The sequence below is a fragment of the Sorex fumeus genome, unplaced genomic scaffold (genome assembly GCF_029834395.1).
Source record: "Sorex fumeus unplaced genomic scaffold, SorFum_2.1 ptg000037l, whole genome shotgun sequence".
NCBI lineage: Eukaryota > Metazoa > Chordata > Mammalia > Eulipotyphla > Soricidae > Sorex > Sorex fumeus.
In genome coordinates, this window is record NW_026606094.1 from 56977215 (window position 1) to 57001614 (window position 24400).

Consider the following 24400-nt stretch of genomic DNA (forward strand, 5'->3'; position numbering starts at 1 on the left):
TTCCTGGTCTTGATGGTTAAACATTTGTCAGTGAAAATAACAACAGAAATAACAACAAAACTGTGTCAGAATTCTATTTCTAAAAACATTATTATTATTAGTTCTTGGTGATTCCAGGGATCAAACTCAGGGTCTCAAATATGTAAAGCAAGAGCTGTACGGCTAAGATACATCCATGAGATCTGTAAATGGTGTGGAGTGTCTTAAATTCCTAGGATATTAGAGACAGAATGAAATCATGCTATTTGAGTTCTACTCAGTAAACAAAGGTACTCACTTTCCCATCTTACCTACTGTAGATTAGCAAACCTGATATATTTCATAATCATTTTCAAATTTTGTTTCCTTCTCTCCATTAAAAATGACAAATACTTTTTTTAAAGTGACAAATAATTGGGGAGCTATAATTTTAGTGCTTTTTCTGGAGGACAAGGTGCTAGAGAGAGATAGAGAAATAGAGCAAGAAAGAGAGAGCAAGGGAAGGAGGGAGGGAGTAAAAGTGTTTTCAATCAAGAATAAGCATAAATTATATGGTATTACTCAAAATCAATTTACAACATTAGTAATAGCAATAAGGTCTGTCAACATGTATTAGTGCTGGGCAAGAGAAAACTGGACTGGAAAATTAGCAAGATTGTAGGTGAAAATAGAATATCCTAGTTAATGCACACAGATCCACAGAACTCTTCTTATCTAGGAATCCTTCCACTTTCAGAGAGCTAAAATTTTGAAACTAGAAAACATATATGTCCCAAAAAGAAAAATCATTCATAATCACAATGACTTCTGAAAGAGAAAAGGGATATTGTTAAATTTACATTTACCTAAATAAAATGGAACTTTCCCACAGAAGTATCTTTTATAATGTTAAACTTCATTACAATTATTAAATTTTAGGCCACTTGAATTCACAATAATTTTCAAAAATATTTCCTTATGACTAATGGAAAAATCATTATACAATCTTACATACAAAAACCATATTTGAAGATTTTTGAAACATCTCTTCTTTGTCACTTCTAAATGGTGTAGCAAAAACTTTGAAAATGTGGATCTTGGTTTGAGTTTTCTTTATATACATTTGGCAATTTCAAACCAGCAGAGGGCTCCCTGCTTTAAAACTGCTCCACAGAAGCAAAATTCAGCCAAAAAAAAAAAATGGGTAAGAGGCCAAGTAGGGTTTAATATTTGTTATGGGCTTAAGTATTTGCTCTAGTTCTGTGTTAAATTAAGAATTATAAAAGTTGAATGAAGCAAAGCCAATTCCCTACATCTTATGCTTGTGATATAATTTGTTAATTTTTCCATCATGTAAAATTTTACTTTCTCTGCTTTTTCAATTTTAAGACTATGCGTGCTGTAATGCCATGTCATAAACCCACAAAAATAGCTGCCATCGAATTATTTCAAAGGTTTCATTTTTTTCTCTTTTTAAGTTCATATAACATCTTAATAAAATGAAGTTAAAGGCTGGAGAGATAGTACATCAGGTAAGGTAAAGCACTTGCCTTGCATGTAGCTGATTCAAGATTTTATTCCTGACATTTCATGTGGTCTCTCAAACACTACCCGAAGTGATTCCTTATGTGAGCACTTTCTCTGAGCATATATCTGAGTATGCCAAAAAAGAAAAGAAAGGGTAACCAAGTAACCAACTGAACAGTCTCTTTAGCATAATTATAAATATAAACAAAGATCAAATGATGAATGAAAGACAACTTGTTTTATTGATAATAATTTTTATTATTTAAATTAGCACTGTAGCACAGTCCTCCTGTTGTTCATCGATTTGCTCAAGCAGGCACCAGTAACGTCTCCATTGTGAGACTTGTTGTAACTGTTTGGGGCATATCAAATACGCCACAGGGAGCTCGCCAGGCTTTGCTGTGTGGGCGAGATACTCTAGGTAGCTTGCTGGGCTCTCCGAGACGGATGGAAGAAGCAAACCTGGGTCAGCCTCGTGCAAGGCAAATGCCCTACCAGGTGTGCTATTGATCCAGCCCGTTATTTAAATTATAACCTTAAATCTCAGAAAAGAAACGAAGCAAACATAAAAAAAATCTAGTTGTTTTTCTTTTTCATTTTTCTTTAAACCTCTCTGAATCTTATCCCAATAATCATTGTTAGTCAATTCCAAATGAAATGCTTGAAGACTTTCAGATTCCCAATAAATAATGTAGACACAGGTCTAGCAAAATTTTAGATTTTTATTGATATTATTGTGACAATTGAAAATAAAACAGAGTATTACTGCATGCTACTTAATCACCAAAACAAATTGGGAAAACTTATTAAATATGTATCACAAATTAAACTGCTGAATAAATAAATTCTGACAAGTTCTATTCATTTTAATTTCAGTGATATCTTTTTCTCTATTGCAGTTTCTTACATAATTAGTTTTTATAAGGTAAAAATAGCCTTAGGAAGACATCTAATATTATTTATTTTATTTGACAAATTGTAGCATAGCATAGTTTTCTCAAACAGCAGAGAAAAATTTGTCAGATCAATGCAAATAAATTCTTCACTTTTTAAAAATTTTCCCTTCCTATTTTATTCTCATTGATTTAGCAGTAAAATTCATCATCATATTTGAAATAATTTTTTCATCAGTCATAATAAAAAGAATGTAGCTTATTTTTTAAAATGTTAACAGAAAATAACTTAGAAGCAAGCAAGAGTAAATAAGTATGAGACTTTCATTCGAAACTGTTTTATATAATCTTTCCAGATAATGGTTATATTTCCATGGGCAGTAGTAATGCACTGAGATTGTGAACAACTGATTGAAACAAAGGATTTATGCACAAACAAGTTATTTTCAAGAACCGGAGACAAGCTGCTTCACGCTCTTTACTCCCCAGAAAGCAATACAGATGGAAAAAAACATCTGAAAAAATAAAAGACAAAGAGAAAAACACAATTAAAATTGAATCAATACATTTGTTCAACTGAGTTAAAAATATTGTTCATGAGGAAAATGAACATAAACATCTTAGACATTCAATTTATTTAAATTGAATCTAGCAGTTGTTCAATGACTTAATCAATGGAGCTTAAAACACAATGACTAGATTTGTGAGTATATGTACTCATGTATATACATGCATTGCTACATTATATATATATACAATATATACATAGATTTAATGTAACAACTTTCTTCTGACTTTTGGATATACTGCATGCTCTGCACTGTAGCACTGTCCTCCAGTTGTTCATTGATTTTGCTCAAGTGGGCCCAGTAACATCTTCATTGGGAGACTTGTTGTTTCTGTGTTTGGCATATTGAATAGGTCATGAGTAGCTTGCCAGGCTTTGCAGTTTGGGCAAGATACTCTTGGTAGCTTGCCGGGCTCTCCGAGAGGGGTGAAGGAATCGAACCCAGGTCAGTCTTATCGGCTGTGTGCAAGGCAAACGCCCTACCCGCTGTGCTATTGCTCCAGCCCAACTGCATGCTCTATATGCTGTATTTAAGAAAATCATTTATACAGTTTAAGAAGTCTTTGGAAAAGGAGAAATAAAAACATTATCAAAATTAAAAGATTTTCCTAAGTCAATGTGATCCAACATTCAATGAATTTTATACAAACTAACTAAATTCTACTTATCTAACTCTAATGATCTCCTTCTGTCTCTGTCTCTCTCTCTCTCTCTGTCACTGTCTCAAAACTTGTGAAAAGGGGCTGTAGAGATTGAATACTGAGGTGCTTTCTCCTAGTAACTCTGGCATTATGTATGATGCTCCAAGCACTGCCAGGAGTAAACCCTGAGCATGGAACCAGGAGTGTGTCCTGAGCACTGTTCGATGTGGAACCCAAAATTTTAAAAAGTCAACAAAATATATATATATATGATTGAGTAACTGCCAAACTCTCTTCAAGACTGAATATAAAATTAACCACAAGAAGTCCTTCAAGTTCATTGAACATAATCCCTCCCTCCCTTCCTTCCTCCCTCCCTCCCTCCCTCCCTCCCTCCCTTCCTTCCTTCCTTCCTTCCTTCCTTCCTTCCTTCCTTCCTTCCTTCCTTCCTTCCTTCCTTCCTCTCAATGGTCCTCAAGGAGGCCCTGAGACACTCCTGGCAATCTTCAGCCCAGTGTTGAAGCCAAAATGTTCAATGCTCAGCCTAGTGGTATAATGTGTCACTAGGGCCACACCTTGCCCTATTCCTAGCATGTGCTAGCCATGTGCTCTTCAACTTAAATTCTCTCCCCCCCCACCTATTCTTTTGATTTCATTTTTTTCTTAATAACTCATTCCTAATAAATTTTTCAGATAAAATTTGTGACTTCTAATGATCCTATAAATATTATAGTGTCATCCTCAGCAGGAATCCATGGTGGATTTACAATATGCTACATATAATTTATATATTATACATTATACATTTCATTTTAACCATGTGTACAAGTGTATATATATATATACATGTCAGTTCATTTCATATTAAAGCAATATGAGATGGAACAGCAGTGATAAACTTTAATCAGTATTATCTAGTACAGTTCATCATATGAGTGATCACATTTCCCCAGAAAGGAATAATTCCTTTATTTTATTTTTGTTTTTTGAGACATGCAGCTATGATCAGGGATTACTCTTGATTCAGTGCTTGGGAGTCTCTACTGACAGTACTTGGGGGAACCAAATGCAGTGTCAGGGATTGAAATGGAATTGATCATAGGTAAAGCCTTTGTCTTAACTCCTGTACTATATATCCGAATTCAAAAGAAATAATTCTTTAATGATACTTATCTTTCATTTTTTCAAATTTCTCATTAAGTATAAAGAAACATATAAACATGTGCATAATGTATGATATATATACATATATGTTCACAAAATAAGCAATGACAAGTAATATGATAGAGACATGGAGAACATTCTGGGGTAATGTAAAATCAAAGTCTTTCATTGAGATCAGTCAAAAATTCACAAATCATATTAAGAACTGTGGCAATTTTGTTTAATAAAATCATTATTAAATGATAATTATAATAAACAACAAACAAACAAACAGTCTTCCCAGTGTTCATCGATTTGCTTGAGCGGGCCCAGTAACATCTCCATTTTTTTGAGACTTGTTGTTACTGTGTTTGGCATATTGAATACGTCATGGGTAGCTTGCCAGGCTTTGCCATGTGGGCAAGATACTCTCGGTAGCTTGCCGGGCTCTCCAAGAGGGGCGGAGGAATCGAACCCGGCCCCCTCAAAACACTAATAGTTAGATTTCATTACCATTCAGTTTCTTGTGAACCTTTTGATTTTTTTGCTCAAAACCAGTATGTTACATTAAGCAATTTGATAACTTTCTTCAAATTTATGTAGTTCTTTTAACTAAACATTTATGATATTTAAAATTTCAATACTAAAGACAATTGAAACAAAGAAACTATCACTATCACCCCGTTGTTCCTCAATTCGTTTGAGCAGGCCCAGTAACCTCTCCATTCATCCCTGTCACGTGTAAGTGTAGCCCAATGACATACTGGGGACTTCCTCAAGGTCAGGGGAATGAGGACCATTTATTATTACTGTTTTTGACATATCAATTACGCCAGGGTAGCTTGTCAGTCTCTGCCATGCGGGTGGGATACTCTTGGTAGCTTGCAAGGCTCTCTGACATGCATGGAGGCTTTTGGGGTAGCCTCTAATCACCTTTACAGGTGTTCCTAGTCAGGCATATAGGTGGGTATGATACTCTCAGTAGCCTGCAGCAAATGCGGCTGTGCGCTTCCGGGAATTTGGTTTTAGAGTCTCTGGATGGCCGTTGATGGGATTACATGGCAGTTGGTGGGTGTAACTGTCTAGCTACTGGAAGGTGTGGGATTGATAGAAAGACAATTGAAACAAAGAAAAAATATTGACATATTGGGATTATCACACAGTTTAAACACAATATATTCGATGAGAAGTTTTGATGTTTTTTCTTTTGACTCAAGGAAAATGACCTCATGATATTTCTCATGATGGTGGCAGGTAAAATAAAACCAAAATTTGGTATATTTTTAAAAGTACTTAATTTGTGGCACAAATTATACTTGTCCATGAAAATGAGTGAAAGTTAAGAGAGTCTAACAGAAAATAATTTTCAAGTGAAAGAGAGATGATAAGACTATATTAGGGTAAATAACTTAATTTGGATCCTTAATAGTCACAGAGCAACTAGCACATACCACTTACAAGTTAATAAAATATGTCAAACTGAGGTTTGTTTGTTTGTTTGTTTGTTTTGAATCTAGTGTTTAAGGTCACAAAGATTTTTTTGAAGACTGATATTTAGGGAGAATGATCTCAGATGATCTCTAAATTTACATGAAGATTTTGTGAGTAAGTCATAATTCTCTTTTTATGCACTTTCTAATGTATGAATGTTTTTACCTAAGACTCCAGAAATAAAAAGAACTGAGTTGTGATCTATTATGTGAGTGAAAATTGCTATAATTACTACAATTTAGGTCAAGGTTTTTTTGTTATTCTGCCACTTCACAACAAATTCTTTCCTTTTTTAAAAAAACTATCATTCAAATCTTATCTGAAGGGCTCATTCTGAATTAAAAAATCAAAAGACCCTATACTTTCCACTTATTTAAAATGCTTTAAATTTCTTATTAAAAATCGTGAGGATGTACAGTTTGCAGGTTTTTTTTTCTTAGTTTCTTATCCCCTCTACGATCCAGGAGCTAGATACTGTTCTTCTAAATAGATAGGCAAAAAAAAAAAAAAAACATAAAAATAGGGGGTACAATTCCGATTCAATATTAAGGCTTCAGAATATCCTTGTTTAGTCTAAGTCATTCATTGCACTAGGTGCAATAATGGGGATAGATGTTTCATTCTCATGGCTGGGGATTCAGTTTTTAATGAGGCCATAGGGAGCTTATGCAGTTTACCAAGAAATCACAGAACTGCTAAGTATCAGAACTAAGATGATTTTCATTCATTCAGTGACCCACAGAAAATGTAGCTGTACATAAACATCCTGAGAAGTCAGTTAAATGAAAATTAGTATAAAGAGTGTATTAATTTCTGTAGGAGTCAATTGCCTAGTGATTTCTGTGTGAGCCAAGACTAAACAAATGTGTCTCTCTCTGCATACATATATATATATATATACACATATGTATGTATATATTTCCATGTATATTCATGAAATTATAATAGCATTGAAGTCTTTTGTTTGTGGTATTAACATATAAAATTATTATAATTGACCATCACCAAAATGGTACTGACTTTTCACCACTGTTTATACATTTCATCTATCCTTGTTTGCCTTCCCAATCCTATCCCACTGCTTGTAACTGGTTCAGTATTCCAATGTCAATGACTCATCATTGTTCAGTACTGTCTATCCTCTTATTTTGAAATAAATTGGAACTTTAATATGTAACAAAATCTAGATTGGCACAGGAAATAGAAATTAGCAAATTATCCATGTCCACCCAAAAATATGTATAACTGAACATACATTTTTACATTTTTCTACAAAAAAACTATGTAGGAGAAACCAGATCTGCCTATTTAAATATAAGAAAATATATATATGTTTATATAATTTTAAGCCAGGAAATTATTTAACACAAGCTTAACATAACCACTTGATTTTTGAGATTGCCCTATTTGAAATGTTCTGTCGTAATATCTTTTTCTTGATTCTTTGTTTACAAAGGCATCTTTTATCAGCCTGAATTTGTCATTTGAGATTTAAAGGTTCATTGGTAAATTTCTCAATCAACTTTTTAATTTTGCTAAATTGAGATAAGAACTTTTACTTGGGTGGTAAGCAATTTCCCTTAAAACTAACTAGGAACATTTCACAACTTTTCATGGCGACAAAATATGAGAACTTAAGTTCATTTTACCTTTTTACCTTTAGATAAACTTGGAATATAAGGAAAGCTCTAAGTTGCTTTTATAATTTCTCACAAAAGGAAAAGTAAAAATCTCTGTAACATCTCAAATTTACTTTGATTTTCAAACACGCATTCTTAAAAATATTCTCATACAAAATATTTGCTAGAATATAGGGAGAGAACTACAAGCTGAAGTGGATGCTTTGCATGCTGGGTCTCAGGTTCAAACCCATATTCCCCTCAGCAGTGCTAGAAGAAATCCCTGACCACTGGATTAGAAGTCGACTGCCCTTAAGCACCAGCAGATTTGAACCCCAGATATAATAATGAAATAAAACATAAAAACTGATATTTAACACCTCATGTAATTCACTCCCATTCACAATATCAGAGTAGCAGTATAAATAAATCTGAAAAATTAATGATAAAATGAAAAAAGCTGTCAATTTTCAAATGATAGATTAAGATTGCTGGACCAATTAAACTTTGCCCAGGAACAAACTTGGCATATTTTAAATCTTATATAATATTTTGAGACTTCATTACTTTCAATTTTTTAAAAATTTTCAACAAATTTATTGTGCAAATTTTCAGATACATTTATAATTTTGTACTAATTTGCTGTAACATATATCCATATTATATCTCTAACAAACCTGTTCACATTTTGTATATATAAGTATATTTTCACTTAAAATTATTTTTCTGACATTAATGAGATCACAAAATACCAACTAATGGGTTATTAACACTACTATAACAAACCCAGCAAAAGCAATTTTTTCTTAGAGAAACATATTAAACTAGTAATTGAGATTTTTATGAAATTATTCATATAAATCAAATAAATTCTTTGCTTAATATAACTTTTATTTTTTAAATATACTATTCAAACTTTGCAGAGGGCCATTGTACAAATATAGTCTTAAAGAGCAAACAAAAAATTACTATAACATAACTAAATTTCTTATTAATGCAATAGAACAAATAAACACAAACAGAACTGGAGTACAAATAGAACACAAATGCACATAGGGGCCTCTAAAATTTAAAACATCATAAAGATATGAGTGAGACCATTTTTCCCCCTGTAGAAGTTTGCAGAAGTAGTTTGAAAATACCAGCTAAAAGAAATGACTTAACTTGAAGCAGAAAAAAAAGATCAAAATAATACGAGTCAAAGGCAAACAATTAGAAAGTTTGAAGAAGATAATATATAGAAACCACACATTATCTGAAGTGTTGTAGTGTTGTTTCCTTTCAATGTGCATATTTATACCTTTTCAAAACTAGATATAAATACAACTATTTTAATGTGGTCTAATGAAAATGTATGACTATTTACTTTTAAAGTAAGTATGGTAAAGTCCTTCTTGTTTTTGTTACCTTATAATTTATTGGGCACCATTATTAAGCTTAGCAATGCTTGGGAGGCATGTGGTGCCAGGCATGGGCCCGGGGCCCTGCGCATGGCAAACACATGCTCCAGATATTTTAGTTAACTCCCTGGCCCCTATATTAAAAGTTACATATATTACATATATTAATAAGTACCTATATTAATATCGATTTTAAAGAAGCATATAATAAACATGTACTGAACACATTATTTAAAAAAACAGACAGGATGCAAAGTTATTTTTAGATAGCTAAATTCTGAAAAGTCATATATTTCCCAGTTTTACTACTTAGTTGTGACAAATTATCTTAACATTATAGCAAAATAATGTGTTGATATGCAGTGTATGCACCCAAGAATAGCTGAATAAGTACCAGGAGGTCTGCTCCATGGCTTGAAAACCGGCAGCACATGCTGGGGGAAAATAGCTCAGATAGAGAAGGGAACACAAAGTAAAGGGTGTTTGGAGGACTAGCTTGGGATGCGAGATGCATGCTGAAAGTAGACTATAGACCGGACATGTTGGCCACTCAATAGCTCTACTGCAAACCACAACACCTTAAAGGAAAGAGAGAGTAAAGGGGAATGCCCTGCCACAGAGGCGTGGTGGGGTGGGGTGGGATGGGGTTGGGGGGGTAAAAGGGCTACTGGGTTCATTGATGGTGGAGAATGGGCACTGGTGGAGGGATCGGTACTTGATCATTGTATAACTGAAACCCAAACATGAAAGTTTGTAAGTCTATAACTGTACCTCATGGTGTCTCACTAAAAAAAAAATAAAATAAAACAATAAATAAGTAAAAATGTAATACATATACAAAATATTGAAAGTCATACCAATGGGAAAAAATAGATATACACATATAAACTAAAGAGCCAATTATACTGAAGGAATGAGAACCAAAAAACGATCAAACTTAAAATTGTGCCTTGCCAAGGAGGCAGGCTGAGGGGTGGGAGGGAACCTGACTTGTGATATCTGTAAAAAAGAGGGGATACTGTTGGTGGCATTAGTGTTGGAACAGTGTATTCCTGGAACACAACAATGTAAGTCATGGCATCTTGATACTTAATTTAAAAAAGGCACTCAGTTAATTTAAACAGCAAATGCATAAACTTTTACTGGAATAACTTATTGCTGCTCAGGTATGATTAAGATCACCTTTCAATATGTGGAATAATTTATTCTATAAACTTTGCTAAAAGTATGTATCTCTTTCAACAACACTCCTATAAAATATACTATTGTGAATTCAGACCATATTTGACTTCTCAGGATAATATTATATTTAATTATTCATTTATTTTTTTGTTTTGTGGTCCCAACCAGTGGTGCTCAGGGCTTAATTTCTGACTCTTCACTCAATAATCACTTCTGGTGGGCTCGGGTGACCCTACAACATGTTTGCTCAATCATCCTACACATTGTACTATCTCTCTGACCCCCTCAAAAATAACATTTTAAAGCCACAAACACTAGTAAGATTAGAGGTGTTTTGAAAACCTACCTACAGTTTAAAGGATATACTTGAAGACAGTTGGCACAAATTAGCTACTGTGCATGAAAACCCATCTGGTAAAAATTGTATAAATCATAATTAGCATAAAGTGAAAATAGATGCTACATTTCTCAAAACATCTGTGGATTTTTCAATGAATTCAAAGTTATGAATAAGTGTCTTTATAGATATATGATTTTGTACTTTCCTGTATTACCAAACTTTATTCTAAATGCATGGCTTCAAGAATTGACTTTGACTACTTACTAGATCCTTGCTACAATTTATGTTGATTTTCTGGTTTTCTCAAAACATTATTTTAATATATAGTCTTCCTTCTCAAACATTTTTAGTTTAGTTTTTTTGTCCTTATTATAATTGTTTGATTTTGTGAAATACAAAGTTACAAAAAAAACCCCCAAATTAGCCCAGTTAACAACACACAGAGAAAAACTGATTAGTTACCAAAAGTGATTAGACATGAATTATATAACTAGCATGGCCAGAATATGCACCTGGTGTAAACTAAAGATTGGTTATATATTTGTTCTACTAATCTAAGTTCTTAATGTTATAAATGGATAAGAAACTTTATAACTTCATGATTATAAGTAATCACCTTTATAGAAAAATGCATATGCAAAAACATCGAACAAATAAGGATGAAAATATCTGAGATGTTAGGATGGATCTTGAGCATTCGACAGAGTAATATTTTATAAAAGACATATTATAGAGAGAATCTATTTTGCACTAATAATATTTCTCTTATTTCCAATCAAGTCAAGTTTTTAAATTTTATGGACAAAACTTTTGTCCATCAAAACAAAGAAACAAAAAGTACAATATGCCAGTGAAACCATTTAAAAATAGCCTGTTACAGCTCTATATATTTACAATTAAAAACAAGAAAAAATAAGTGCTTGAATATTAGTGGTGTGAAAAATCATTTAAAATACCCTTCTTTTAAAAAAGAGGTGTATTTTTTGAAGTATAAGATAATTCAATTAAAATTCATTGATTAAATTTCATTTTTACATTCATTATTCATTTTTGTGCAAATAGTTCATGAATATAACAATAAGATTACTTAGTTTCCCTAGGTATGCCCAATATGGTCTCAAAACTATCCTCCTGATTGATATATATTTTGAAACTAAAAGATTAAAATATATCATTGCTAGATTTATCATGACTCTGCAGTCTCCTTACAGTACTCTCTGATTAGTTTTAATAAATATAATATTTAATCTAAAATATAATTATAGTTTTCTAATATTTATATCTATTTATATTGAATGTAAGGCATATATTATAAATAAACCATTTCAACAAATATTATAAAGATTGAGACCTAGTCTAGTAAAGTGACATTTTTATAGAAAATGAATGAGTAGCTCTTTTTGTCAAATAATCCTATTAAATCTGTAAAATGATCCTTAGTGTATCTTAAATAGCAAAAGCTATCTGCTGGTGTTTAGTTAGCTCTGATGTAAATGTGTATAGGTCACCCCATATGGATATTAATTTTTAACACTTGATTACAAAACCTTTACTCTGGAAAAGCATCTGAGCAGCATGCATGAAAAACACATCCAAGCCAGCAGCAAATCCAGGATTTTTAACATGCTACTAAAACTTTTGTTTAACTGTCCATTATTTATGAAACAAAAGAAGTTTCTTAAGAAGTAATTTCTTTTTTAGCAAGTAAACACTGTGTTTACAGAAATAATAGGGATGTTTGCTTTGAAAAAGAGGACAGTATATCATGAAAAGGTATGTTTGGAGATCCCTTTGTACTCTTTTTCTTGTGTCAAAGAGATGATTAGAGCCCCAGTGAATGGAAACCTCCCAGAGTAGGCTAAATAGAAGGCCAGCAGTCCACATATGGCTTACAGCTTGAGCGATTTCTCTCCAAGTTCTGCCAGAGATGGGAATGCCCAAATGGTTTCTCCCATAAGTCCTAAGTCATAAACTGCATCCTAATAGGCTACTCATGCCGAACTGGACCCGAGGGCATATAGTTTTAGCCATGGGAAACAATGACTGCTTCCTAAAGAAGCCACAGCTGCTTTCCTGAGAGTCAACCGCAACGGTGAAATTTTCCCTTACTTTCCATTTTTGACTACCTGTTCTGGCAATGGTTCCAAAAAAGCAAAAGGCAGGCAGCAGGCACCCAGCTGTTTTCAATAAGGCTTGGCAATTTAGGTACTGATTAAGTAAACACTACAAACTTTCAAAGGGCATATTTTTTTTTGTGCCCTAACAAAGGTACGAGCCTGTACCCAGCCTCTATATCTTCTCTAATCCAAACAACAAAGATGATGATAAGGATGACTATGATGATAATATTACTAACAATAGCTTTAATTATGAAAGAAAAGATTATTAAAGGATCATTAATAGTTATTAAAGGAGATGTGGTACAAATTTCTAAGAAAAGAACTGAAAAAATAGGAACCTTCCACATTCCAAGGACAAGTATATATATATATATGTATATATAGAATATGTATATATAAAGTATATATATTCTTTTTTCTTATGAAATAGAGTTAAAAATGTGCACTTAAACCACTTGATTTATAAATTTCCCCACAACCTAGGTAGTCTTATGTTGAATTATCTACTTACATTACGAACAGTTTCCTTTTCATTGCCATATATTGTAAAATTCTATTTTAAACTCTTGTTATATGCAAATAACGAAATAAAGTTTACTAATGGAATATGATGTAAGGACCTATTTTTTTTTTTGCTTTTTGGGTCACACCCAGCAATGCACAGGGGTTACTCCTGGCTCTTCAGTCAGGAATTACACCTGGCGGTGCTCAGGGGACCATATGGGATGCTGAGAATCGAACCCAGGTTGGGTGTGTGCAAGGCAAACGCCCTACCTGCTGTGCTATTGCTCCAGCCCCATGTAAGGACCTCTTTTTTATTGTAACATAAGTTCCAAAACTCTAGAGAAGATATTTATATATAATATAACAAGGATAAAGTTTGCTGATACTATAAATGTATAACCACTTTTTTTAAATGAACCCCATGTCACTCTGAGATACAGTTAAAAAGCTTTGATTACGTTTCAGTCATACAATATTCTAACACACATCCCTCCACCAGTACACATTTCCCACCATCAATATCCCCTGTTTCCCTCCTGTCATCCTGTCAATGCATCACCAACCTTCCTATGGTGTATGGCTGACACTCCTCCTCCTCTTCATTCTCCTCCTCCTCCTTCCCTCCTCCTCCTCCTCCTTCTTCCTTTTCTCCTCCTCTCCTCCTTCTCCTTCTCCTTCACTTCTCCTCCTCCTTCTTCTTCCTCTTTGTCTCTCTCTGCCTTTCTGTCTCTCTCTGTCTCTGTCTCTGTCTCTGTCTCTCTCTTTCTCTCTCTCTCTCTGTATTTTTGGACATTGTCACTGTCACTGTCCTCCCGTTGTTCATCAATTTGCTCGAGCAGGCCCAGTAAAGTCTCCATTGTGATAATTGTTACTGTGCTTGGCATATTGAATACATCACGGGTAGCTTGCCAGGCTTTGCCATGCAGGCGAGATACTCTCTGTAGCTTGCCGGGCTCTCCAAGAGGGGCGGAGCAATCGAACTTTCAAGGCAAACAGCCTACCCTCTGTGCTATCGCTCCAGCCCCATTTTTGGGCATTATCATTTGCAATATAGATACTAAGAGGTCATCATATTTGGTCATTTGTGCACTTTTAGTGAACATCTTCTATCTGAAGCAATCCCTTTCAACCAGCATTGTTAAAATGGCCCCTTCTCTGTCCCAACTACCTTCTCTCCTAGCCCCTGAAACAGGCTTCCAACCAGACAATGATTTTTTGTTCTGATGTTTGGTGCTTATAAAATTCATTCAATTGTATAAATGACAAATGAAAATCCATCACCATTAGTGCTATTTCTTGGTGACAATATATATTTGTGTACAAACATCTCCTGCCTCCGCGCCTGGCTGTCCTCTCCGGGGCTCCTGGGAGGAGGCTGGGTTAAGTTTCCATCCCCACCCCGAGCAGAGCCCCAGCAGCTGAAATCCTTTGGTTCCAGCCACAGCCATGCTTAAGACCACTCTCCACATGTTCAGATGAGCCTCAAGCATGAAGGAACCAGCAGAGGAACCCAGGTGTGCAGGACCCAGAGTGTAGATCTCCAAGCCTCGGATTGGGACTGGGCCTCCTCCATCCAGATCCCCCATCTTCCAGTATGTAGGCGTTACACCCACCAACTGCCCCAGCGCTGTGTAATCCCATCAATGGCCAAGACCCAAAGACTATAAAACCCAGCTTTGGGAAGACATCTTATTATCTTGTTCTTACTCTGGAGAACTTGGTAGGCTACCAAAAGTATCCGGCCCACACGGCAGAGTCTGGCAAACTCCCCATGGAGTATTCACCAGGTCAAAAAAACAGTAGCAATGATGGGTCTCATTCTCCTGACCCTGAAAGAGCCTCGAATGTGGCACTTTCTAAAATCTCAGGGTTAGGACGAAGGAGACATTACTGGTGCCTGCTCAAGGAAATCGATGAACAACAGGGTAACAGTGACAGTACAAATATTTTAAGAAAAAAGTAGGAGCTTCAGTAATGTATCTACTCAATTTCGTATAAAACATAGCAATGTTTCTATCACCGAATAAATGGAATTGTATTTAACTTCTTATAAGAACTCTGGCAAAAGAATAACATTAAATTGGCCCAGTTGAACACAAATTATTTTACCCCAGGGAATTACTAATAATTCCAGACTCTCAATCTAGAATATGGGAAAATCTATTTCCCTAATTTTAAGAAAATTAATGCACTTTTAAAAATTATAGTTTAGTTACTTACAAAATGTTCAACTTTATAAGATCAATATATGAATTTACTACATCCCACCACCACTAAAGTACCCATGACATTCTGTGTCATTAGTATATATAAAATACTATTGAAGAATATTATATTCTTGCTAAAAATTCAATAAACTAAAAATAGAGTGATAAGGTAGAAGATGTGGATCTTAAATCTGAATTTGCAATGAGATTTGAGGGTTACAGCTCGTTCTCATTGATCATAACAAAATTAGTCATTAAAAGTGTGGAGATATAATTATTTAGGGCAATATAGTTTTCCTACAAGGTAGGGTATATTTTTATTGGATACCTATAATTTTGAATAAGTTGTTTGAAAACTTCCATTTCTAAGAACATGGTGTTTAAAGTTCCCACTGTTTGTATTTGTTACTCAAATATCACACATAATATATTCCAGAAATTCAATAGTTGACTCTAACTCATTGGTAAGTATACATAATTCAAAGGGCTGAACTTTATGCTTTGTAGGTAGATCCCTTCAGTTCATCTTTGGGTATGTTTCTCCCCTTTGGCACCCCACGTCACCAATGCCCCCGCTCTCTTCCAGCCAGGTATGGAACTGTTGATTCTGGGTATCATTGAAATGGTCTTTGGCATCTCTAGAAACACTGGATCTGGACAGTACTACACTTCTGGATCAAGAATCAGAACATTCAGAATCCATAATATCCCTAGAAAAAAGTTGACCTTTGGGGGCTTTGTTGTCCAGATTTCAAGCTAAGACAGACAAGGTTTATCTTTGAAAACAAAATAAAACATAGTGGTCATTACCAAAAAGGCACAGAAAACTAACTGTATGAATCATTCTTACAAAGCTTTGCAGAAGTATGTATATCCTATAAAAAATAAAGGAGAAACTTTGTAGTTATTGGCAAACAATGATATGTTCTCAAGACAGCAGTAATTACCGAGGTAAAATTTGTTTCTAGTGGTTAGGAAGTAGTGTCACCATAATGAAAATACTGTGTGTATAATGTGTGGGGTCAGGGCAGGGACAGGCTAGAATAAATGCAGTTTGGCCATTAATGTATTATACAGTTCTCTTTATAAAAATGTAAATATTAAAGATGTAAGTTACTGACTCCAAATATTTATGGTTGATTGTTACTCTGAAATGGAGAGATGGGGGATTTATTTTAAGATTCTTAAAAATTATCATAGGATATTTACTGGCTATAAGAAAAAAAATCATGCAATTTGCTGCTACTTGGATGGACTTGGAAGGTATCATGCTTAATGAAGTTACTCAGATAGAGAAGGGTTGATACAAAATGATCTCTCTCATAAATTGAATACAAGGGTCTGGGATATAGTAGGGCAGATAAGGCATTTGCCTTGCACATGAGCAACCTGGGTTTGATTCCTCACACTCTATAGGGTCATGGGATACCACTAAGAGTAATTTCTGAGTGCAGAGCCAGGAAAACCCTTGAGCATTGCCAGGTGTGAGTTAAAAATGAAAAAATTAAGATAAAAAACAATAAATATAGTAAGGGAATAACAAATGGACAAAGGCAATAGCACTTGAGAACTATCTACAGAATTGAACTTTTCAAGAGCAGGAAGATGTGTGGTGAGTGGGAACACAGACAGTGGTGGAGGAAATGCATACTTGAGTGGGAGTTGTGTTGTTAAAACATTGATGCATAAAACCCCATCACCGACAATATTGTAAGTAACTATGATCCAAATAAAGTGCATTATTATACTTCAATTTTTGTTATTATATACTTTTTAAAAGTTGGAAGAAACTTGTAGTCAATACTAAATATTGAATAAAGTAATAAGAATGCTTTGATACAGTGTGAATTTTCAGAAGATATAGCTGCAAATTAATAAATATAATTTTATAATAATAAAAGGTATATTTCATGGATTCGAAGGAAATGTGCTAGTAATTTTCATAAATAAATGAGGGCCAGAAAAATCTCCTGGGCTAGCTTCAGAAGTTGGTACACACAACAGAAGTTCCCCAGAGTTAAAATTACACTAGAAGATCCCTAAATAACTCCTGTAGTGTAATACATATGGTTTCATGTATTCAAACCCTTTATGGTAATTCCTTTACAAATTCAAGTTGGAGAATCACTGTGCTAAATGAAAGAAAGTAACAATGGAGCATCAAATATAGATGTATGATAATTTAAAGCAATTTTATCCTTTGAAATGGAGAGGAAGAGATGGTATAAAATGCACCTGAGTTAAGAGTAAGTTTCCCAAACTATTTTAACTCTCTTCATCTTTTTCATTCATTAGAATTTCTGACCTCAACTTTGACAGCAATGATCTTCTAAGATCTAGGCAGACAGTTTTATTTCAAATTTTCAAACTAAATCCAGATGTAAATTTGTATGTATCAAATGTGTTGAACTGAGACCTTATGTTACCAGTAAACTAATTTTTAATCTGAATACTATCATTTTCTTGACCTAACTATGATGCTTCAAAATTTACTGGGTCATCCCAGATTTCCTACATAGATCCCCCTGTTATGTAGCAGGAGTCACACAGAGTAACTTTATAGAATCCAGAGAGAGAATCAGATGTCTTGAAATTTTCACCAGGATGAATACTGCCTAACTGCATTATAATTGGTCAGATTATTATATGCTCTGATAACATATATTCAAATATGTTATTTTTTCATTTATTTGCTTATTTATTTGCTCATGTATAAGCTCCCATATAAACTACTAAAGACTCAGCAAAACTTGGAGTAGAGACAGGATTTCTCCCACATGATTTTGTGGCCAGGTCAGTCAGAATGATGTGAGGATATTTAAATTTCAAAACACACACAGTGGAACAGATGTATTTTATAGGGATTGCACAATAAAATAAGAGTGTCTGGGTAATGTCCTGGTATAATATTTTCGAGATCACTGTATGAAACTAATTCCTGCTGATAATCATAACTTGTCTCTGTGAAAACTAGTTTATAATATTTGTGTATAGCACTATGGAGAATATCAAAGCTACAAAAATTTAAAACAGTGCAGCAGGAGCTCCAGAACTTTATGTAAATTAACCCCAAAACATGGAACACATTAACTTGAGGGTTTTAGGAATTTGGAACTTAAAATGCCTAGGATGTGGGTTTAATTGAAATACAGTATTATGACAATCAGTTTTTCTCTTGAGACAGAATTTTTTAAGGTGCATGCTAACGTGTAATTGAGCATTGGCATATTACATCATAGTGATACTTTTTAAGCAACTCATATCTGCTTCACAATATTTCACTGAAATACCACTAGATATTTAAAGATTCTGCCTTTAGAGTCCTGTCCTCTGAATAAATGAGAAGTACATTGACGTGAGCCAGTCGGTGTTTAGTCGGGGCCAGGCCTCAAAGGCTCACACATACACAAAAGCACTTCTGGAAAAAACGTTGGTGAATTTTCAACATAAATCAGGGTCAACACACAATACAATCATACTCTAGTAAATTTCAAAGCTGGAAAACAGTCTACTAGGATGGTGCTGCTTCCAGTAAGCTTCAGGCCAAATAGCAATCAGAAAGAGAATTCATGACTTTGTGATCAAACCTCATCTTTGTTCAAATCCATGGAGGGGTTGCCTGCTTTACTGAGAAAAAATTTTAATACAAGTTAGAAAACTATACTTTTTCCATGGCTATGATTTTATAGACTGTCTTTTATTCTCCTCCAGTCCCCTTCTTCATCTTTCTTCTCTTTTCAGTTATAAGCATAAATGGATATTCTTTGAATATTAAATATCATAATAATATTTATATCAGAGCAATGTACATGTACATTTATAGTAAAGTAATAATCCAGTTTTTAGTTTGTTTGATTTGGGGCCTCACCAGGTGGTGGTTGGGACTTACTCCTGGCTCTGTGTTCAGGGATCACTCCTGGCATTGCTCAGGGGACCATATGCCCTGCCAGAAATAAAACCAGAGCCAGCTGCATACAAAGAAAGCATCTAAACCTCTGTAATATCTTTCTGGCTCTATACAATAGTATCTTGAGTAAAGTTTTAAATGTGCCATTATGATGTTGCTAATGATGCAGATGATAATGAATTAATTCTTAGTAAAAAAAATCTCCTTTATTAAGAAAAAATTCTGTTTGTCAAATTTCATGTCAGATTAAGAATATGCCAGGCAACAAATTGGAGACACAGATCAAGTTAAGGCACTTCTGTTGCATGGGGCCGACCTAGGTTTGATCATTGGCACTGCATATGAACACCACCAAGAGTTATCCCTGAGCACAGAGTCAAGACTAAGCCCTGAGCACTGGCAGGTGTGCTCCACCCCACCCCCAAATCAAACAAAATCAAAATAAAATAAAAAGAAGAGACCAGATAAAACGTATAGTACTGAATAGGTCATGTTTTATATAAAATATAGTAAAGACAGGACTAGAGGATGCCAAATGAAAACAAAATCTTAGACTCTGACAAAAGAAGTGAGATGATCAAGGGTGCAGGTGGGAGTGAGTAGGAGCAGCCCAATAAGAGGCGTTGGAGAGACAGGAGAATGACAAACACCTGTGCTTGTTTTGCATGCACTCAACCTGTGTTTGACTCCCCCAGCACCAAATATGGCCCCCTGAGCAGTCCAGTAGTGATCCATGAGTAAATGTCCAGGAATAAGCCTGAACACTGCAATATGTGGCCCTGAAACAAAGTAAAATCAAAACAAAGCAAAACAAAACAAATCAAAAATAAAAGGATTTTGGAGGAGTGGTGGAAGAATTTTGACACTTTTGTAGTGGTGTGGTGCAGTAACATTATATGCCCTAAAAATAAACTTTAATGATACTTTAAATTATATTACAATAATAATGATAACAATAAATACAATAGCATACAAAGTTTGAGATAGGAGTTAATTATAGTCTGAGATAGAAATATGAGGATCACCCTATTAGCTCATATTCATTGAAAAAGCATTTCTTTTCTAGGTATGTGTTAGAATCAAAGCGTTAGAAAAAAAATAAAGAGAATATAATCTACGCCATCAAAGAAAGCAGGAAATCTTTAGAATGCTAGATTGATCACAAACTTTTCTTCTTCAAATCATTACAATAATGGTAAATGCATCCTTTGAAGAGGTTACCAATCTCAAAAGAAAAAAAAAAGTGAATATGAGATCCTGGAGAGGAAAAAGAAAAAGAGGGAGAGAACAGAAAGCTACAGATCCTGTTTCAGTGTTCCAATCTCTCCATGAAATGTGGTCTTGAACCTGAGAACTGTGAAACTGGAAATGACGATCTTCTAAATTATCCCAATCCATAAAAGGCAACAGAAAAAATATATAGGCCTATAGAAGTAGCAAGGAAGTTTTCAGTTACCTCTAAGATACTATGTAAGAAATAAAATGTTCTTTGATAAACTGGAACACAGAGATAAGGCTCTCGCCTTACATGAGGCTAACCCAGGTAAATACCCAGCACCCCATGTATGCCCCAAGCCCTGCCAGGAGTGATCCTTAATGTCCAAGGGTAAGCCCTGAGCACCTCCACGTGTGGCTCATTCTCCCAGTCCCTTACAACAGTCCTCTAATCTAGAACTGGCAGTTGATCAATATCAATATATATGATCATTATTGTTGTATACGTTTTAACTATTTGACTTTTAATATTTATTTATGCATTTGGTTTGTGAAGCAAAATACTTTATATTGGAAAAAAATTAAAGAGTGTGAAGGGGTAGAGAAAAAGAGCAAGCAAGTCAGAGAAAAAGAGATGAGACAAAGAGACAGGGTGCTTAGAGAACATGAGCTTGAAAAAAATGTCAATATCTAAGCATACAAATGAAATTAAGCAAATTCTGAATTAAAGTGTCTTCAATGACATGTGGCTTATCATGATCCTATTTTAATAATGATGTTCATGATTATTTAAAATATTAGAAACTATAGACATTCAATAGAGTTGAAAGTAGGAAAATCAATTTTACAATTTTAATAACTCAATTTCTTTATATAATTTTCCAATATTAGAAGGAGACAGAGTTAAATTGGATAAAAGTTTTTCTTTCTTTTATTTTTTTTTCTTTTTAAATGAGTATGCCTCTTTGGCATTATGCCAATAGAAAATGGAGAGGAATCATTTGGCCCCTATTTGGCTTCTGGTTATTGAGGACATGTGTGTCAAATCAGAGTTTGAGGGTGATTTCCATGAATCTATTCCAACCCTTTGGGAAGTAAAGTCCATCTGTCAGTTCTCTGAGTCAGAGCTCAGCTTTTGTAAGTCATCTATCAAAATGTTGGAATCTGGATGATAATGCTGGCCACTGCAGAGGTGCCTTTCATGAAATAACTTTACCACATCATAATTACAGAAGGGAAAGGAAACATGACATGATTTTAAAAATATCTTCTTTGTTTTTCCTGCTTGAATTATTTATTTCCCTTGCTGAGACAAAGGGCAATAGTGGCAACCATACACATAATTCCTTTTCACCCTGAAAAATCAGATACAGAGTCAGGATTTCATGTAGTCAACTCCTATATTATTTTCTCCTTGCTGAGGAGTTGGATATACTACCTTGTCTTTGTTTGGAGGAATACTAGAAGTAAATCATGGATTGCCCTTTTAAAGATAGAATGAACATATGGGAACACTTTTTGGGGGGAAGATTTTGTGAAACTGCATGTTAATATGCCATCCATAAAATTAAATTTAAGCATCTGCTTCCTTCAAGGAATATCCACTTGCCCTCTCTTTGGGCAAGAAATTCAATGAAAGAAACACAATTTTACCACATTTGGAGAATCTATAATTTAGCAGGAGATTACTAATTATGCGTGTAGTTTGAAAAATTGCATGACACTTCCTATAATGTAGAAAGTCAAAGGTTGTTAATTTTTATAAAACATTACCCACTTCTACCGAGAGTATCCCACCCTCACGGCAAAGTCTGGCAAGCTCCCCGTGGCATATCCGATGTGCCAAAAACAGTATCAACAAGTCTCACAATAGAGATGTTACTGGTGTCCCCTCAAGCAAATCGACAAACAACAGGAAGTCAGTGCTACAGTGCTACCCACCTCACTGTCTAATTATCTTGAATTTTACAATAGAAAAAACTGGACAACCAACAGTTTAGTTAAGTTTATAGTGCAGTTATTCAAATTGGAGAGTTGCATCTTAAAACTGTTCTAAAGATTTTGAGCCTAAAATACTATCATTTGAGAAAAAGGCCAGATGTAAAATATAAATTGACCCATTTCAAAAATGTTAATCACTCAAAATATTTTGGAATAAGAGGAGTTTTATATTTTGCTGGTGTCTGCTTATCGATTTTTTTTTGGTCTAGGTATACCATACACCAAGTCTTTTCAAAATTTAATAAAATTGTGTTAGTTGTGTTAGTTTACAAAAAAAAAAAAAGAAAACGTTGCTTTAATTTTGGTTTTGGGAACCAAAATAAAAACAGCACCATTAATAGGAAGCTGAGACAAAATACTCAAAATCATTGAGAATAAAATAGAGGAAAAGAGGTACCAGAGAGATACTACAGGAGGTAAGATACTTGCATTGCAAGTGAATGACCCAGATTCAAATTCCCAACAGCAGGTGTGGTCTCCCAAGTACGCCAGGAGTGACCTCTGAATGCAGTCAAGCGTAAACTTATAATAGCATAGCTGGGATTAGCCACAGCCCCACTCACACAATAAATATAAATTAAAAGCAAGAAAAAAAGAAATTGAGAGAATGGGATAAAAGGATGATTAAAATTAGTGTGATAATTAATATTCACCTAAACATTCCTCCAAGTATAACCTTTATTTCTGTTTGCTTTCTTTTGCAATTTCCTATAGGACTAATGATTAAAAATGATCTAATGATCTGTAGTTATTTACAACCATACTTGTATACTTTGGGGTTTTTTTTTCTTTTTTTTCTTTTTGAGTCACACCCAGTAATGCACAGGGGTTACTCCTGGCTTTGCACTCAGGAATTAACTCCTGGCAATGTTCAGGGGACCATATAGGAAGTAGGGAATCGAACCTGGGTCTGCCGCGTGCAAGGCAAATGCCCTACCCACTGTGTTATTGCTCCAGGCCCTGCATACTTTGTTAAAGAGGAAATCTTTGTATCTACCAAGTCAACCTGTTAAATAAATGTCATATTTTTCAACTTTTCATTGCCTGAACAACATCAATACTAAGTTTGCATGAGAGTCTACTCCCTTAAAAAGTCAAATTTACACCTTTTGCCAGGGGAAGCAACTCTGAGTTGGACCTTCACCCCTGTACCCAGCTAAGAATTAAGGAAGTGAACTATCTAATTGAGAATGCTTCAGGCAGGCTGAAGGGTACAGGGAATGACAATAACATTTTGAGAAATAATTGCCCAGTCCTGAAGCAGCCTAAAGATAATGCTGCAGATCACACCCTTTTGATGTGCAAATCCTGAGCTAGAGAAACCGAGGCACCTGCCAGATATTGAAACACTCCTTTGGAATAGGAGAAGCTTCAATAGAAAATGATCATGATAAGGATATAAAAGGATCATGAAGAGAACAGTGTTAATTTTCTCCTTAAGGGCACCCTAATGAACTCTTCTGTGTGCAGAGAACTCAAGGAACAAGACACTTCAGAAGAAACCGAGCTATTAAAACAAAGTTTGTAAAGGCATTCAGGGAATTTTCTTTAACCTGAAATTGGTCCACATTTCAACATGAGTTGTATACTCTATATTTTTCTCCTGGAGAACCTAAATTTCTTAAAAACTATTCTACTTCACTAAAATATCCCATATTTTTCTATTTTCTTTGAAAAATATCAA

At 34.5% G+C, this 24400-nt stretch overlaps 1 protein-coding gene across 1 annotated transcript in view; it reads right to left on the reverse strand.

Moving 5' to 3' along the window:
* Positions 1-2187: 2187 nt before the first annotated feature.
* Positions 2188-24400, reverse strand: part of AGMO (alkylglycerol monooxygenase) — a 322553-nt gene continuing 300340 nt past the window's right edge. Inside the window, exon 13 of the mRNA XM_056118323.1 lies at positions 2188-2893. Coding sequence (XP_055974298.1) covers positions 2825-2893 — 69 coding nt within the window. The 3' untranslated portion in view covers positions 2188-2824. The remainder of the gene's footprint in view (positions 2894-24400) is intronic.